At 40.8% G+C, this 17,415-nt stretch overlaps 1 protein-coding gene across 1 annotated transcript in view; it reads left to right on the forward strand.

Annotated features, from left to right (window-relative positions):
• The window catches only part of PDIA5 (protein disulfide isomerase family A member 5), a 211,270-nt gene that overhangs the window by 118,403 nt on the left and 75,452 nt on the right, over positions 1–17,415 (forward strand). The window contains exons 8-11 of the mRNA XM_084807405.1: positions 657–724; positions 7,144–7,235; positions 7,330–7,401; positions 16,975–17,111. Coding sequence (XP_084663531.1) covers positions 657–724; positions 7,144–7,235; positions 7,330–7,401; positions 16,975–17,111 — 369 coding nt within the window. The remainder of the gene's footprint in view (positions 1–656; positions 725–7,143; positions 7,236–7,329; positions 7,402–16,974; positions 17,112–17,415) is intronic.

Below are 17,415 nucleotides of genomic sequence, written 5' to 3' on the forward strand. Positions count from 1 at the left end.
CCTTTTGTTGACTATGAGTGCTACTCCATTTCTTCTAAGGGATTCTTGCCCACAGTAGTAGACATAATGGTCACCTGAATTAAGTTCGCCCATGCTTGTCATTTTAGTTTGCTGATTCCCAAGATGTCGATGTTCAATCTTGCCATCTCATGTTTGACCACCTCCAGCTTACCTTGATTCATTCATCTGACATTCCAGGTTCCTAAATAATATTGTTCTTTACAGCATCGGACTTTCTTTTCACCACCAGACACATCCACAGCTGAGTGTCCTTTCGGCTTTGGCCCAGCCACTTCACTCTTTCTGGCGCTACTTGGAAATTCCCTCTGCTCTTCCCCAGTAGTATATTGGACACCTTCCGACCTGAGGGGCTCATCTTCCAGCGTCATATCTTTTAGCCTTGTGATACGTTCCATGGGGTTTTCTTGGCAAGAATACTGGAGTGGGTTGCCATTTCCTTCTTGAGTGGCCCTGCATGGCATATACCTTGGTAATGCAGGAATAATTCTGTGCATTTTAACTTTTATGTTCTCTCGTGTCAGTTAAAATGAAAGAATATGTGCATGAGCATTGTTCATTTGATTTTGCCCTTGAAGACAAGTTTAACTGTGTCATTCATTCTCTCTCTCTCTCTCTCTCTCTCTCTCTCATATTAGGGTGTGGTGTCTGCAAAAGAATGATGCCATCTTTCCAAGAAGCATCCACAGAACTGAAGGGCATGTATGTAAGTGAGAGGGGTTGCAAGGCTAATGAGTGTTTTTTAAAATGTGGGACTTCATGAGCGTTTGTCTTTATATAGAGCTATTATAGCATGCAAACTTAGTTAAGTTCACAGATTAACACAAATCTTACCATGATTATATTAACCCTCCTCTACCATTTATTTTAATGGTATCAATCTGCTGTTGGGGTCCACAGACTTCTTTAAAGACCTAGCTAGAAATAAAGATCTCCAAAATGACTCCAGTTTAAAAAATATACTTGATTGATATTACATTCCAAAAGCATAGTCTAGCACAAAAATTATTGGAGTACATTGGACCCCACAATATTGGCTTAAATTCCTCATTGGGCTGTTGGGAAGCTCTGGAAGAGAAACAGAAAAGAAAGCAAAACCGAAACTTAACATGTATAGGTGAAATACTAGGTTCACAACAGAAACGAGAACAAAACAGAGACTAAAAGATCCCTCTAGGATCATAGTAAATAAGGAGACGTGTCCAAAGTACTCCGAATAGCCGAATAATATATTTTCCCAAAAGAACATTACAAATAAGAAATCAGTATTGCAAGTTTGGACTATGAGAGTGTTTACTCATGTGTTGAGATAAAGCCAACGTGGAGCGAAATAAATCCCCTGGGGCAAAATGTACTCCCCTCCAGTGTTTGGAAACGATATGTTGTTTTGTACACACATGAATGTAATAATATTAACAACAACAACAGCAACAACAATAATGTATTTATTATAACTTAGTATTTTGCCTGTATTTTCCCTGCCCTATTTTGAGAAGTTGCTGGAGACAGAATGGAGCCCAGGTAGCTTAGACATTTGGTAGTTTTACTTGTCCATTCATTTCTGTAGGGGAAAATTGGACCCTTAATAGTTTATTAAGTTAAACATTTTTTAAATGAAAAGGCGGGCAAGGAGAGGGCAGGGAGAGAGTTACAAAACACCACAGGATCGCTAACCCCATAATTATTGAAGAATACATGGAATATGAAGTGGTCAGGTTTTCTGAAGATGTTTTATAAATCATTCAAACAGCTGCTGTGGTCTACAGCAATCCCATTCGCATAGGATGGTTTAAAAAGTATCCCAATTTTTATTCGAAGAAACCAGTGACTACCAATAAGAATTGTAATGAAAAACAATCAAAAACACTGGAAAAACTGTAGCCAAAATGGCAGGAAATAACACAAACAACCAGCAGAAAAGGACATGGCCCCAGGATGGCAACAGAAAGAGACAGCAAAAGCATTCTCCCCACTACAGGCAAAAAAAAAAAAAAGCCATATCTTTGCTAGCTGGCAAAAAAATAAAGTCCAGAAAGGCCTCACTGGGGAAGGAATTTCTAGGGGTTGGTGCCACAACTGAAAAAGCCCTTCCCATAATGGTGACCTCCTGCGGGAGACACAGGGCAGGGCCTCTGATGTTTAACAGTGCATGATGAGAAGAATATATGGGAGACAGTAATTAACAATATATGCCTTGATAGTTGTATTGTTTTGTACTGTTTATTTCCGTAATTGATCACTTCCCCCAATTATAATTAAAACCATTAATACCTGTATGTAGTTCCATTACACATCTAATGAGTTAGCATTTTCAACTCCAGAATATAGAGAGCTTTTATAATCCATTTCTATTAATCAGGTGTTGTTTGAGATTCTGCGGTCTGTCTAACTAGTCCAGTTTTCACAGAGGTTTTGCAGATTTATCAGGAGCTTTCTCATAAAGGCTTTTTGGGAAGAAAGTGGCTGCAGAGCAGCTTTGGGTTAGGGGAGAGGCTATAGATCAGGAGGGGGGAAATCGGCAAATCTCCCTGTGAGAACGGAAGGTGCCTTATACCAGCATTCCCCAACCTGGTGCCCTCCAGGTGTGTTGGACCACACCTCCCAGCATGCCGCAGCCAGGGATCTTTGGCTCCAAGATAGTTTTCTGAAGTAGAAATGTACTAATAACAGACCCACCATCACCATCTGAAGAGCTCATCTATTTTACCTTTGACGTTTATTACTATTTTACTTGTTGTTTTTGAGGAATTGTGGGTTTGTTTTCCTCCTGGTAGAAAATATTGATGATTATCCCTGGATAATTGGGTTGCCATGCCATTTGCCTATTCAATTTAAGGACTGCAGCATGCCTAGAGATCATTTCTACATATAATATATGGCGAGCAATAATTCATCATCTTTTGTAAAATATTTCATTCTTTCATTTTTCTTAACTTTAAATTGCTATCACTGAAACGGAATATAATTCTGTGTATAATAGATCTTTGGCTATTTGGAGATATAGAAATGTAATAAGTAAATAAATAAAACATTGTCAGTGTACATGGCATTTTGCTGCAAAACAAGAAAGGTTCTTGCTTGACCGAGTTTATAACCTTTAAAATTTGATAGATTGAGTGAGACAGTGGAAGGAAGAGAAGGAGCTCAGGTAAATGGGGCGAGTGTGAGCAAATATAGAAATAGATACTCAGGGCACAAGGAGACTAAAGTGTTCTCAAAACTTTAATTGAAATTCTAGTCTATTTTAAGAGGAGGTAAACAGAAAATTAGGGGTAAGGTATATAATGACATAAGGAAGGGTTGAGAGTGATCATTATTCCTGTATTCCTAAACTTATTCGAAGACAGAAAGTTCATTTCATTTCAGTAGAATTTACTTCCCAGGAAGTGTGATTCTGAGTGCAGTCTTAAGATTATACTGGAATACTTGTTGCTTCTCATTACTTATTTTGTCTCTGGCACAGCATGTCACCAAAGGATAATTTGCACCTGGCATGAAAGCAAGTCAGATTTCTTAAAATTAGAGTCTTCTGGACAGATTTTGTGATGTGTAACACTTCATTAAACATGCAGAACTAGACCTATTAGCAGTGAACAAGTGTTTTTACTCATTCTAGGTTTCAACCAAGAATCTGTGAATTACTGGTATTTCCAATGCCTAGCCTGCTGTTGGTTCTAATTTAATGTTGATAATAGTAAGACTTGCTTGTAGAATCTTGTACTGCCCTCTGAGAAAAGGGTGGAGTTTATAGGAGTAGCTGTGTTGTTTACTCATGCAGGGAGGGATCTGATTAATGTGTTCACTGCCTCTAAGAGTAGAACTAGACTTTGCACTGGACGTAGGATTGCTGTCAAAAATGGTAACCCTGTGTTCTCCCCTTCCCTGTAACATTTAGTCATATTTAATGCACGTTATGATGCCATCATACCATGTGTTTCCCTGCTCTTGATCCACATCACTGCCAGCCACTGTGGAAGAAATAAGGCACTTAAGTATGGCTAAATATAGAGAGGGGGAGAAAAGACACCAGGCTGCCATTTTCAGCAGCAGCCCATGTCCAATCTGGTTATACCCTAATATTTGTAGTCCACATGCTTATGAGGAGGGTTCCACCTGCCTCATGTTGTCTCCATGACTGTTAGGAAAAACTATGTGGCCAGTACAAGCTGTGAGGCCTGTAGTACTCTGCTTAAGGAGATTTTTTGAGGAAAGGTTGCCCTTTTCCCCAAAGATAACTTGATGTATTGCCAGTCTGTGTTGAAAAACTGAACAAAGAGCTCCAGACATTGCCCTGCAGTGATGCTCTTTTTTCACGAGCCATAGAGCTTTGAGACAAATGAGAAGAGAGACTGGGTCCCCCCTGCTCCTAAATTTGGCACTTGTGTCCAATTAGGAGCAGCGTAAGCAAGACAAAAAGAGTGCAGAGACTGAACACTTATGGGGCAGAAGTAGAGGGTTGTCTAGTTGGTGAAAGCAACTTCATAAATCTATAATATAGATTGCTGATGCAAGGGCTTCCCTGTTAACCTGTTGATGTTCTTCGGAGTGGGGGTTGATTTCTGAGAATGGTGGATGATGGAAAGACCACACCATATTTTTAAAATATCTCTAATAATTCCTGAGCAACAGTTGACTTGCTTATGTGGATGTTCTGCTTTAAGAGTTATTTCGTGCTAGCTCTGAGCACATTAGGTCTGAGCAGTTGCTTCATTTGGGAAACCAGCATTAAATTCTTGTGTAGCATTTTATTTGGAGAAAGAAAATCCCGGTTTTGGGTGGGTGGGGGGGAAGTGGGGGGGGGTTAGATTAACGCTATGCTGCTAAAGGGATTTAAGCCTTCCATGTTATTAATCAAGAGTTAATCTTCCAGTTGTATCTTCAGCAACTGGCCACTGAGGAATACAGCTTTAAGATGACTTCTAAATTTTAGATCCAGAGAAAGGCAATCCTGTCCCCTGACTAGTTTCATTTGAAAAATGCTTGGGGCTTTGGAGGAGCAGAAAACTTGCTTATTGTTCTGTGAATCTGAGCAGATGATGTTGAGTCATGTACTCTGTGTCCAAAATGCCTTTTTCTAGTCTTGCTCATGCTGTGGGGTGAAAGGCATTATTACCGCTGAGTCCACTCCCTTTTTGGTAAAATATGGACTTGGCACCAGGGCTGGTACTATGCTGTGAAGATGAATTAAAGAGTTGTGGCTGTATGCAAAGCTCCAAAGCATATCCTAGCAATGGTGTTTCCAACAGGTCTGAATGTTGAGTTTGAAAAGGTCTGTTAATTCCTTTTGCTGAAGCGTGTTTGTAATGTATGGTGAGCTTCCTGTCGGAAGATCAAACTTAAATGCATGGTGTTTGCACCATCTACCTATTCTGAGCCTTTGTTAGCCATGTATCCCCATGTCAGTAGAATTTTGGGCAGACGGCATTCATATTTATCTGCATTTAGTGGTAGAGGCTTCCTTTTAATGATGATAACCCCCACTAATGACCTTTCAAGTAATTTATCTAAAACACGTTTGGAAGTTAGTCTGCAAATTTACCAGCCTGCCTGCTCACATAAACCTGTGTTAAGTCATTTGTGGCTTAAAAAGAAAAGTATCCCCAGCTTTCCCTGCCTCCTATGTGCCACAGGAGGCACAACAAGTGACTATTAAGTAGCTTGATCTAAATAAAATTACTAGGTCTAAAACAAAAGCAGTATATTTGGCTTTCTACAAAACCTCTTTTGCACTGTACGCTTAATTCATTCAGATGAGAGATTTCCAGGGAATTAATAAGAGCCTAACTCTGCACCATCCAGGTTTAATCAGGATTATCATTTTCATTCATCGCAGTTGTAGAAATAAATCCATGATGATGTGCATGGGATTGTCCCCATATTCTCTTTGCAATAATCCTGTGAAGTAGCTTGGATGGGTAGTAACCTATTGCACTAAGGTCAAGTCTCCAGTCCACTCAGAGTGGAGACTTGACTTCAGTTCTCCCTAGCCAGGAAAAGGAAAGGTTCCTCCTGTGCAAGCACCGGGTCATTACTGACCCCTAGAGGGACGCCACTTTCACTGGCGTTTTCCTGGCAGACTGTAGCGGGATGGTTTGCCATTGCCTTCCCCAGTCGTGACTCCCTTTCCCCCAGCAAGCTGGGTACTCATTTTACCGACCTCGGAAGGATGGAAGGCTGAGTCGACCTGAGCCAGCTATCCGAGACCCGGCTTCCGCTGGGATCGAACTCACATTTTTAGGTGTACACCTAAAAAAGTAAAATCTGAACATGAAAAGGCCTTTAGTATTTTCTCAGTAGGGCCTGTTGAGCTACCTGTCTTTCTGTGTTAATGTCACAGTGAGCTTAATTTGGTGTTTGCTGAGGTGATCATAATGAATAGGAACCCATTAACAGACTAATAAATAATAGGCCGTTTAAGAATTTGTCTAGGTGTCATTTGTCTAAGACGCTAGCACTGCCCCTTATAGGGAGAGAGTCTAATTGCTGGCTATGGCAGGCATGGAAGAGGGGAGTGGCTCATGAAATAGTCATTGCATAAAGTCTCCTTTAATTAGATCCCCATAGCCCCCAAAGTCATGTACGTAGTGGCCTGTACTTTAGTTCAGGGGATTTCTGTGAGCAGAAGGATGCTGCACATGAAATCCTATGGGTACACAATGCATTCTCTTCCATAAATGATAATGGTAAGCCCCAGTATGCATGGAGCTTCCATTCCTTTCCAGCCTTTTAGTAAAGTGGTAGAGTACCAGGGATTTTATAGAACAACTGTAAACTCTTGCCTGAAGGAGCCCATGGTGGTGAGAACTGGAAAATGTGGAAGATTTTGACGACATTTGCAAGCCAGTATGGTTTTATTAGGTAAAATCCAACCTAAGTCTTACATAAAGTGGACCCACTGAAATGAATAGGATTTAATTAGCCATGACTAACTTAGTCCCATTAATTTCAATGGGTCTACTCTAAGTAGGATTTAAGTTGGATTTTCCCCATTGGCTTTTAAGTAGGGGAGTTTTCTTTGGCTTTATTAGCAGGCACAGATTCCTATCGAATATAAATTGAGCTACAGTTAAAGATAGATTTTCACTGAAAGCTGTGTGGAGTAAGAATCTTCTGGTTTTGTTGCAGGTACTTGCAGGGATGAATGTCTACTCTGCTGAATTTGAAAAAATAAAAGAAGAATACAACGTCCGGGGATACCCAACTATCTGCTATTTTGAGTCAGTTTCTTCTTATTCTGCATGTAGATATTGCCAAAGCCAAATGATGGATGTGTTTCCCTATATCCCAAATTCTGTTACGTTGCATTTACAGAAAGGGAAAATTCCTGTTCAACTTTGAGAACTATGGTGCTACAGCAAAGGACATAGCAGAATGGCTGCAAAAGTAAGTCTCTAAAGCATCTCCACTACATCTTTGAGAATTAAATTTTAGTGAACACTGTTGTGCCTTGGAAACAGCACAATCATTACTACTCCAAAAGGCAAGTAAAAGTGTAGTACTGATCTATTAAAGATAAAATTGGGCTATCATTTGCTTTTAGTTCCCATGCTTTCTATTTTACACATACAGTACCTTGCTAGTTGCAGCTCTCTATTATCTTCTCTGGGCATCAGAAGGATGACACTGATCTGTGTCAAAGCTTCATTTGTAAACCTCAAACTTTTAAATTTTCATTCTCTTGTTGTGAACACTTCCATTATAAGACAATTCCAAATGGCTCTGACAAATAGTCGGTGTTTCCTTTGTCTTTTATTTGTTGGCAAGGGTGATCAGCCTTAATTGAAAGGCAATGAGATTTAAACTTCTAGGACATGATTCCTAGGATGGCACTGGGTTTCTTGGTTTTATTTTTTATTTAATAATTTATTGATCATGTTCACCAGCTCCAGTAAAACATTTTTGACATGGAACAAAATGAAGCAAACACTTTCATGTTTAGCAAGTTAGATTCTAGATTTGGATAGAATCATCTTTCAGAGAAGGGACTAGGAGACCAAGCCAAATTGATTGGCAGATGCATCTTTTAGGAAATGTATAAGTTGGTGTTGGAATGAAAGTAAAACCAGATACAGAAAGAATGCAAGAGCCTACATGCTAGATCACACCATTTTAAATGCACCATGTGTTTCAAAGGTGTGTATTGTCTTTCTGGTACTATATTGCTAAGAGAATTTACTTTACTCCACAGTGTATGAGCCATTTGAAGTTCACGGATAGCATTTGGACATCACTTGGACTTACTGTTCTTGTCACTTGAGTATGTCCATGTATTTAGGGCAGTATCCAGTAAGACAGGAGTGCTAACGTAACTTACATTGTGCTATTGTAAGGGACCTCTAGATAGGCACCAATAGCATTATCTAGTGTGATGGGATTCCTGTCGCACCAGCTGATGTGATGGCATTACATTAGAGGTCAACAGGCCCTACTGAGGAAATACTAATGCATGGCATTACGTTAGCTGGTGCAACGGCATTACATTAGAGGCCTTTTATGCTAGCACAACATAATTTTAATTTTTGTGAACCGCCCAGAGAGCTTCGGCTATTGGGCGGTATAGAAATGAAATAAATAAATAAATAAATAAATAAATAAATAAAATAATTTATGCTGGTACTTGTGTCTTATTGGATACTGCTCTATGCCTCCTGCCAGACGTGCTTTGGAAATATTTGTTCTGCAGGAACGTGGAGGCAGTGCATTGTTCTGTGGACTGTGTAGGGTGATGTGATGTGTTGGGGTGGGTGGGGGTGGATTGTGATGGTGATGAAGATGATGGCACCACTTAAGAAAAGAGTTATAAAAATATTTAGTGCTCAAAGCCCTTCATATTCATTATCTGAGGTATTCTAATAATAACCTGCAATAGAGGCTAATATAATTATCCAAATTAGAGGTTTGGGGGTAGGGATGAAGTTGAGAAGATAGTAGAATTGCCTTAAGGCAACTCTGTGAGTTCATAGCTGAGCTGAGATTTGCATGGGTGTATCGGCTATTATGCTATGAAAGATTAGTAACCTTGATTGCTTTTGATCCTCACAAATCTCTGATTCCACATGTATAATTGGGTGGGTGATTGTGGAATTTTTCCCCTTTAAATCACTTTCTCATCTCCTGCCTCTCATCTCACATTACTTGGAAATGTATGCACCCCTGTATGCCTGACTGCAGTCTATTTCTAAGTATACCCATGAATAAACAGAGTTGTGTAGCTATTGATTCTATGTAATATGTTGTTATTTTGTAAGTGAAAACAGTGATGATGGCACATATGAAAACTACTTTAGTGGCCTAGGTTATTGGGGGCTGGGGCAAGTGTCCAGTGACCTATAGTTTGCCCTAAATGCTTTAGAGAATGGATGTATGTATATAGCAGAGCTGGGAGAGGTCAGGATTCAGGAACATCATATAGCATCCAGGCTGCTCTCTGTTATGGTATAGAATATTAAGTGCATTGGATACCTACTGTGTGGATCAACGAGGGAAATCTTGACCTTAGCATTAATGCCTCTTTTGCTTTATTAAGAAAGCAATTCCGAATGCAGAGAGAGAGAGAGAGAGAGAGAGAGAGATTTTCTTTCATCCCCCTGAGCAGTGATGTATGCCTTCATCACCTGTACCTTTTTCTTTGCGTCTTGGCTCAGCAAGGATGCCCTTATCTCTTGGCTACCACATGTGAAACATTAGAAGTGTCTTGAGTTTTTCTTTTTCTTCCCTTCAATCTGCCTACATTATAGTCTGATAATCCCCATAATATGCAATGCGTTTATATCGGTGCTGTGACAGCTATTGACTGCAGCTACTGAAGGCAAACAGAACAGCTGCAACCTCTTCCCAGTGATAATCTCTGCTAACAAGCCACTTTGGGCTTTGCCTGATATTTCAGCTGTCCAGAGCTAAAGACAGCTGTTTGTCTTCAATTAATTTCCAATGCACACTTAATAATTTCCCAAAAGGCAAAGTGATGCAGCAGCTTTTCTTCCCTCCCCTAAAAGAAATCAATATTGGGGGCAGGTGGGGGTGGGAATTCATATTCAGAAACCGTCCTTTAGTTGGAAGCTACCCATAATTGAGGTTGCGGTTATAATTTGTATACAGTATAAGCCTGCCCACATAGGCACAGTAATAGTAATTAATTACTCAAAGGAATCTATAGTATGAGTGGTCCAGTGCTCTGTAGCAACGATTCAGGAAGGCCTGAAAAGTGTAATTGAAGAATGGTAGGACATATGTAGGCACTATATGGGAAATAACAAAACTAATTAAAAAGAACACGAAGAACAAACAACTTTGCCAATTAATTCAGCCACCTGTTATGGGCTGATAATGGGTTTTTAAAAAAGAAATAATGCCTCTTTCTGTTCTGATTCTTCAAGGACTTGTGAATGCAAGACCAGTACAAGTGACTGAAGAATCCATGTTGTCTGGGCTCTTTCTGTTCACACAAAAGACAGATTCTGGGATTCCTCTTGTGCAGGACAGATGAACAGAGGAAGTACCTGAATCAAAGCACAATTTAGAGAGAGCCCAGGTTTCTGTTGTCTAGATGCAGAATTTTCAAGTCCAGGTGCAGTGTGTGTGTGTGTGTGTGTGTGTGTGTGTGAAAAGCACCTGTTCTTGGAGACAAATGCAAGGAAAAGAAATAAGGAAATTTACACAGGGCTGGAAATTTAAAATTGGGCATGTTCCTAGTCCTTTTCCCTCAAGGCTGTCTTCAAAGTCCCCGGTTGCCAGATCCCAGCCCAGACTGAGGATCTCTTTTTGCTGCATTTTTAAGGAAAATTGCAGCCAAAAGAGCCTCTTAGCTGTACCAGCCTCCACCCTACATATGACATCCTCCTGCCCTTGGCTTGGGAAGGTATTTTTTGTGTCTGCTACTACGTTGGGACAGAGCTCTGCACCAGAGCATCCACACAGCAGATAGCTAGGGAACCTTATGCCATCATTCCACACTCAGTGCCCCGAATGCCGTGCGCAAAATACCTAACCCTTCCAAATTTTGTCCAAACTGAATCCATGTCAATATCATAATTTTTTAAAAGATGTGACTATGTCTGGTTGGGAATTTAAAAAATGGAACACTTGAAGTTCCAAAAATCTCCAACTTTCAATGGCTGACTTTGTTTACTGCCTGCTGCCATCCGGAGCTTAAAATATGAAAAACCAAAGCTTGAAATCTTTTTGTATATGCCTAAGCAAAATTCAGCATGCAGTACCTCACCAACACCACCGCTACCCAATTTGGGAAAGGCCCTTGCTTGAGACCATGGAGAGCTGCTGCCAGTCAGCATTGACAGTATCAAACTAGATGGACAAAAAGTCTGACCTGGTATTAAATAGCTTCCTATGTTCTTTGTATTGCACCAACTCCACCATCAGCCATCCCAAAAGTTTTGATTCCTTCAACCCCTCTGCCCTTCTTTTGTTGATGCTCCATGGAACTCCAGCCCAGAATACCTACATGGTGCTGCCTCCCTCTCTCCTTTCAAATCCCTTCTCAGAATTCACCTTTGCCAATAATCCCTCATCCCATAATCAAAGCATGCCTGAGTACATGTAACTGGAATGTGTGTTCCTTCTCTGTTTACCCCTTGTCTCCTTCTTCCTCTCCTCTTTCTATGGCAACGGTGGGGAACGTTTGGCCCTCCAGAGGTTTTGGCTTACAACTCCCATAATCTCTCACCATTTGCTATGCTGGTTAGGGCTGATGGGAGTTGTAGGCCAGAATGTCTGGAGGGCCACAAGTTGCCCTGGGTCTAATTCAAAATTGTAAGCTCCTGAGGAGCAGGACCTATCTCTTGTTCTTTAGAATACCATGCACATCAATGGTGCTATATAAATCATTTGAGAGGTCTCTTCTAGCTTTCGTATACTCAGGTTATTTTTCTCTACAGCAATCCTTAATTATTAACTATTTAACTCACTGTATTAATACTTATTGCCTGCAGTTCTTCTGCCATTGTGAAATGTATCCCAAGCTCAATTTGAATAACAGACTACAAGATATTAAATATTTACTGAACAGCATTACAGTGCTCCAAAGAGAGTGCAGAAAGTAGTTTAAAAACAGGTTTACTTACAAGAATTAATGTGTGTGACAATTTACCTGTAGCATTACAATAGAATTACCTAAAATTATTCATGCTAGGCTGGTCCTTCAACCAGCTATGCCCATTTTCTCATGCTGCTCTTTTTAATGGGGAATTACCTTGCTGACTGTTGCTCTGTTATCGCATCACACCTCAAGCATGCGAAAGAGTATCCCTTCTTCCCCCTCCTGCAAATATCTGTACTCATTGCCTTCTACTCTTCATAAATTTCCCAGCTTTTCCAGGTTTTGAGATACATATGTGCATTTGTATGCCATTGCCTTTTGTTGCTTTTTGGTTCCAATTCAAAAAAAAGTTCATAGATCTGCTTAGTAATAAGTGTTCTACATAGGAGTTGTGCAAGAGAGAGGTACGCTTGTACACTGCTCGCAGCTTGTTCTGGGCTTTGCTTCTCTGCTGTCATCAACATCTTATATGTGAAGTGCCTAAAACATCTAGTTGTTGTGCAATCATAAAAAGAAAAAGGGAAGAATCATTTTCTACAGACTCACAATCTAATACTCACCAGCACAATAGGAAAGCGACATGGTGAAGTATGGGAGAATGGATTCTGTAGATTATGAGGGTTTAGGAGGAAAATGAAATTTGTAGAAGAATAGTTAAAAGCATTTAAAGAGGTAAAACAGATACTGAAGGGGCAACCTCTTCAGAGTCCTACAATCTTGGGGCACAATGGGCCGGTTTGCATGTAACACTAAGTCATCATGGGTTGACTAACCCATGGGGCCTCATAGGGGCCACCAGCCACTGTGGGGCCACCAGCCACCATTCTGAATATGCAAGCCATGACGCATGAACGCAGGGGGTGTGAGTTATGCAAGGGTTAAACAACTCTTGGATAATCCTAGAACAACCATGGCTGTGCTGTGGCTTGTTGTGTCACTGTCCAAGTTCACACAATACGATAAGCCACCATGCACTCCTGCCGTGGCTTGCACATTCAAAATGGCAACCAGTGCACACTGCGAAGCCCCACATGCTAATTAACCCACAGTGGCTTAGCATTACATGCAAACCAGCTCAGTGACCTGGTTCACCCAACACAAGGTTATGCAGTGTTTACTCATTTTGTTATTGAAGTCCTAGTGAAACTTGGTTAGGGCTTTGTTATCCTGTCTGTGAGTCCAGATAATAAAGATGTCATCAATAAATCTCAGGAAGAGAAGAGGCTTTTGAGGACAGGAGCCGAGAAAATGTTCTTGTAAGTCAGCCATTAGAGCGAGAGACTGTTGATTTAGAATTGAAACTGTTATTAATTCCATCGACAGCTCTGAGGCCCAGTTCACACATAATGACTAACAGTGGATTAAACAATCCATAGTTAGTTGGGGCCATATGACAGTGAGCGATCATGCTGCCCATTTGCCACTTCCACTTTGCATCAACATTCATAAACAACCAGGAATCCCCTGTTCCTGGGTTGTTTGATGCAACATCTGACCCTGGAAATCTGGGTTGTTGAAGGACAAACAACCCAGAGTTTGAGCCCATGGTTTGTTGTTGGTTTAAAACTCTGGATTATTTGTTGCTCAGCAACTCAGTTCTAGGTTCACGTGTCACATCAAACAAGCCAGGACCTGGGTGTTTTGGAGTTGTTTATAAAAGCAGATGCAAAGCAGAAGTGGCACGCGTGCAGGAGGCAGTGTACATGCTCACCCTGGTGGGGTTAAACAAGCCATGAATTGCTGTTATGTGTCATACAGGTCTACTTGTATTAATTGGTTTACCTAGTGCCAAGATGTTTGTGTTATCAGCTGGAGCTGTTTTGTAAATGGCTACTGTTAATAATGCGATTATCATTGCCAGTACTTTCTGACCTCACTGTTCACAGTCCCCACCACCATATGCACTGTATAACTACCTGAAACTCTCAATAACACTCCATGCATCTGATGAAGTGAGTGAAGGCTTATCCCAGAAGCTTATGCCAAAATAAATTGAATTTGGTCCTCTTGCTGTAAAAAAGAAAAAGAAAAAAAAAAGGCTGACACCCCTGCCCTGATCTCTATAGTGATGCAATAGGGAGAAAACCACTTGTTTCCCCTCTCCCATATTTTTAGACCCACTACTTTACTTTGCCTATATATTCTCTTATATTTATATGTATGTATGGGTAGTATTATTAGTACATAATGTACTTAGATATTTAAGGCTTGTGTAGTATAATGGCTAAGTATGAGAACCAGGAAAAACTCATTTCAGATCTCATTTGTTGAGACATTAATTCACTGAAAGTTTTTAATCAAACCAGTGTCTCAGCCTCAGCCCCCAACTGTGGTATGCGGATGATAATGCCCACCTTACTTACGAAGCTATTGTAAACTTACTGAGAAAGTCTGTGAAGCCATTTCAGTACTCCAAAGCATGATACAAATGCCAGCTTATCAGTATTAGTATTATCCTTACTATTATTATTTTCTGGTGAGATGCAGCTACCAATTTATCTTTGTAAGGACTAGGCTGTAGGCAGTGGTCTGAGATGAGCCACAAGACAGAAGTTGTTTGAGAGAGTTGGAGCCAAAGAGCACACCAGGATTTAGAACCAATGAACCAGAACTGAGGAGAAGCAGCCAGGATCAGAACAGTGGGATGAAGCCAGGACTGAAGGGCAAACCAGGAGGCAGGACCAAGGAGCAAGCCAGAAGTCAGGACTAAGGGACAATTGAAGGATGCACAGGCACTCACCAGAGTTCAGGAAGACCATGTTGCTTGTCAAGCAAGACCTCACTGAATCAAGAAGTCCTCTTATCATCCTTCATGTCCTGGAGTTCCAATGTTCGGTCTTGCTGGGCAGGGCCAGCCCAGGACCTGAGGGTCTTTCACTGCCTAGGCAGATGCTGCAACCTGTCATTCTGTGGCTCACAGATCCAGATCCAAATATTGTCAGTTTGAGCCCCTGTAGATTCTGACAGTGCTGTAGTCTGAGCTAAGCTGCTTAGTTTATTTTTTATAAACCCCAATGTAGCACACTGTGTCAGAGCATGAGTTATGAGCTCGAAATCTGTTTTTCATATCTGATCACAGCCGTGAGCTCACTGGTCCCTCAGCATCTCCACCGGTAATATAGCCACAATGCTGTCCTATGTCACGGTTGTAGCCAGGATAATTGAGAGAACGCGCATAAAATGTTTTGAGCTCTTAGAAATGGCACTGTATAAACACTTCATATCATTACATTATATAAACGGTGTTTTATTTATGCTGTTGTTTTTCTCATGTAAAGTAAGGAGCTATTTACCTGGGAGGCGCAAAAGGAATTAGAAATTGTCCCCTGACATGGTCCCTTAAGTACGTATAATACCTATATACATGAAGATAGAGACATGAGTGATTTTAAAAGAGCACTCTGTTGGCAATTCCTTTATGTTCTGCTACCTAAAACAGGTACTGGTGCATAAGGACAGACATGGATCTGCTGTTCACCATTTTCATTAATGATGGTATTCTTCAAAGTAACTGGGAAGTATTTCAGGCTCTTTGGAATCCAGACTAAAATTCAAATTGACGTAATGTATTTCCCCAAACTCTGGACCCTCACTGAAGGGGCTTGGGTACAAAGAGCTATGCTACATGCAAAGTCCTTTATTTTATTTTATTTTATTTTATTTTATTTTATTTTATTTTTGTGGACTGAGACACAAAAATTGGCTTTGTCATGAAACATGTGTTTCTGAGCTGTTAGTTTTAATGGCAACTGAAAAGATGTTGCATGAAGTAAAAAGGCATAATTTGGAAGTGGTTCATTCTACTGGGCAACCAGTTTGGGATTGTTCTACTCTATAAAGCTTGATTCACTTACTGCCTGGTGATTCCTGCTCGGTTTTTCCTTGTGCTTGTTGCATTCTTTGTATGCACATTTGCTCCCCCCACCCCCCAAGCTGGATGATATTTTACAAAGCGTATCTATACATTCATTTTTGGCTATGCTGGGTATCATGACATGAAGAGCATGTATGAATTTGATATAACTTAGAGTATTGAATAGTACATTTTGTATGCTAAACAATATTATTATTATTATTATTATTGTTATTATTATTATTATTGTCTAATTTATTGTCAAATCTCAGTTGAAGTATTTTAGCAAAGAAAAAGAACGAGGTTAATAAAGCATGCGTGCTGTTCCATCGTAAGGCTGTTTTTGTTCATAACAAAATTATTTCTGCTGTTTTTACAAATTTCAGTGTCTGATGTCTCCTCCAACCAAATCGTCCCACTCTTCTATCTTCTTATCAGTGGTTATTCCCCTCAAGCAGCAGTGAGGAACCTCCAGCCCATGGGCCAAATTTGACCCATAGATGTTCCCAATCCAGCCTATGGACGAACCTCCATCAACCCTCCCATGACATCATGCCCATCCACTTCTGCATTTCTTAGTGCAGAGAGAGACACAGAGCTCCTCCAAGCACCAGCAGAGGCCCTTCCCTTTGGGACGGAGTGCAGTGTGTGATGGAGACGCCCCACTTGGCTGGTGCTTAGAGGAGCTCTGTCTTTTGTCTTCCCATGCCAGCCTAATTGGGGTGCACAAGGGAAGCACCCGATGTAGCTGGTGCTTGGAGGAACTGCTTCTCCAAGCATCAGCAGAGTCCCTATCTCCATGCAGAGAGAGGCATGGAGAAAGGAAAAATGGATGAGGTGGGGGTGGATGACATCAAGGCAGGGGCTTTGGGAGAATGGCCCTGTCCCCTTGACATCACTTAGCCTACTGGATTGGTCCCTGGGCCAAAAAACTGTGTGTGTGTGTGGGGGGGGGGGAAGCTGAACTTCTTGAGATCCATTTGGGCAAGGCAGCTGCTATTTATTTCCTAGTAGCTTCTTCTATACCTTACTTGTTTTTTTTATGTAGTCCTCAGCCACCTAAGCCACAGACTCCTGAGATTCCTTGGTCAGAAGAGGATAATGCTGTGTATCACCTAACAGATGAGGACTTTGACAAGTTTATCAAGGAGCATTCTTCTGTATTAGTGATGTTCTACGCACCATGTGAGTCTGTATTTCTTAATTGTTCATACCTGTATTTGAACCATCTGCTGGATGAGTGGTGGTGGTGAGGTTTATCATGTTTTGAAACTCCCAAAGACAAATCTGAATGTTGCGGCATAGATATGTTCTTCAAAAGGTAATTGGCTTGAGGTAGTTCACATACGGCTGACTACAATTCATGAGGCAGTGACTACTCAAAGGCGTAGTTTAATTGAAACCAATATTTACCTGTGTAAGGAATCATTGAGTCACCTAAAGTTACCACCATCATGAGGCTGCTAATGGTTTGTCACCTCAAGAGGAT

Source organism: Heloderma suspectum, chromosome 1 (genome assembly GCF_057233095.1).
Source record: "Heloderma suspectum isolate Gila_16-S chromosome 1, 16-S_ref, whole genome shotgun sequence".
NCBI lineage: Eukaryota > Metazoa > Chordata > Lepidosauria > Squamata > Helodermatidae > Heloderma > Heloderma suspectum.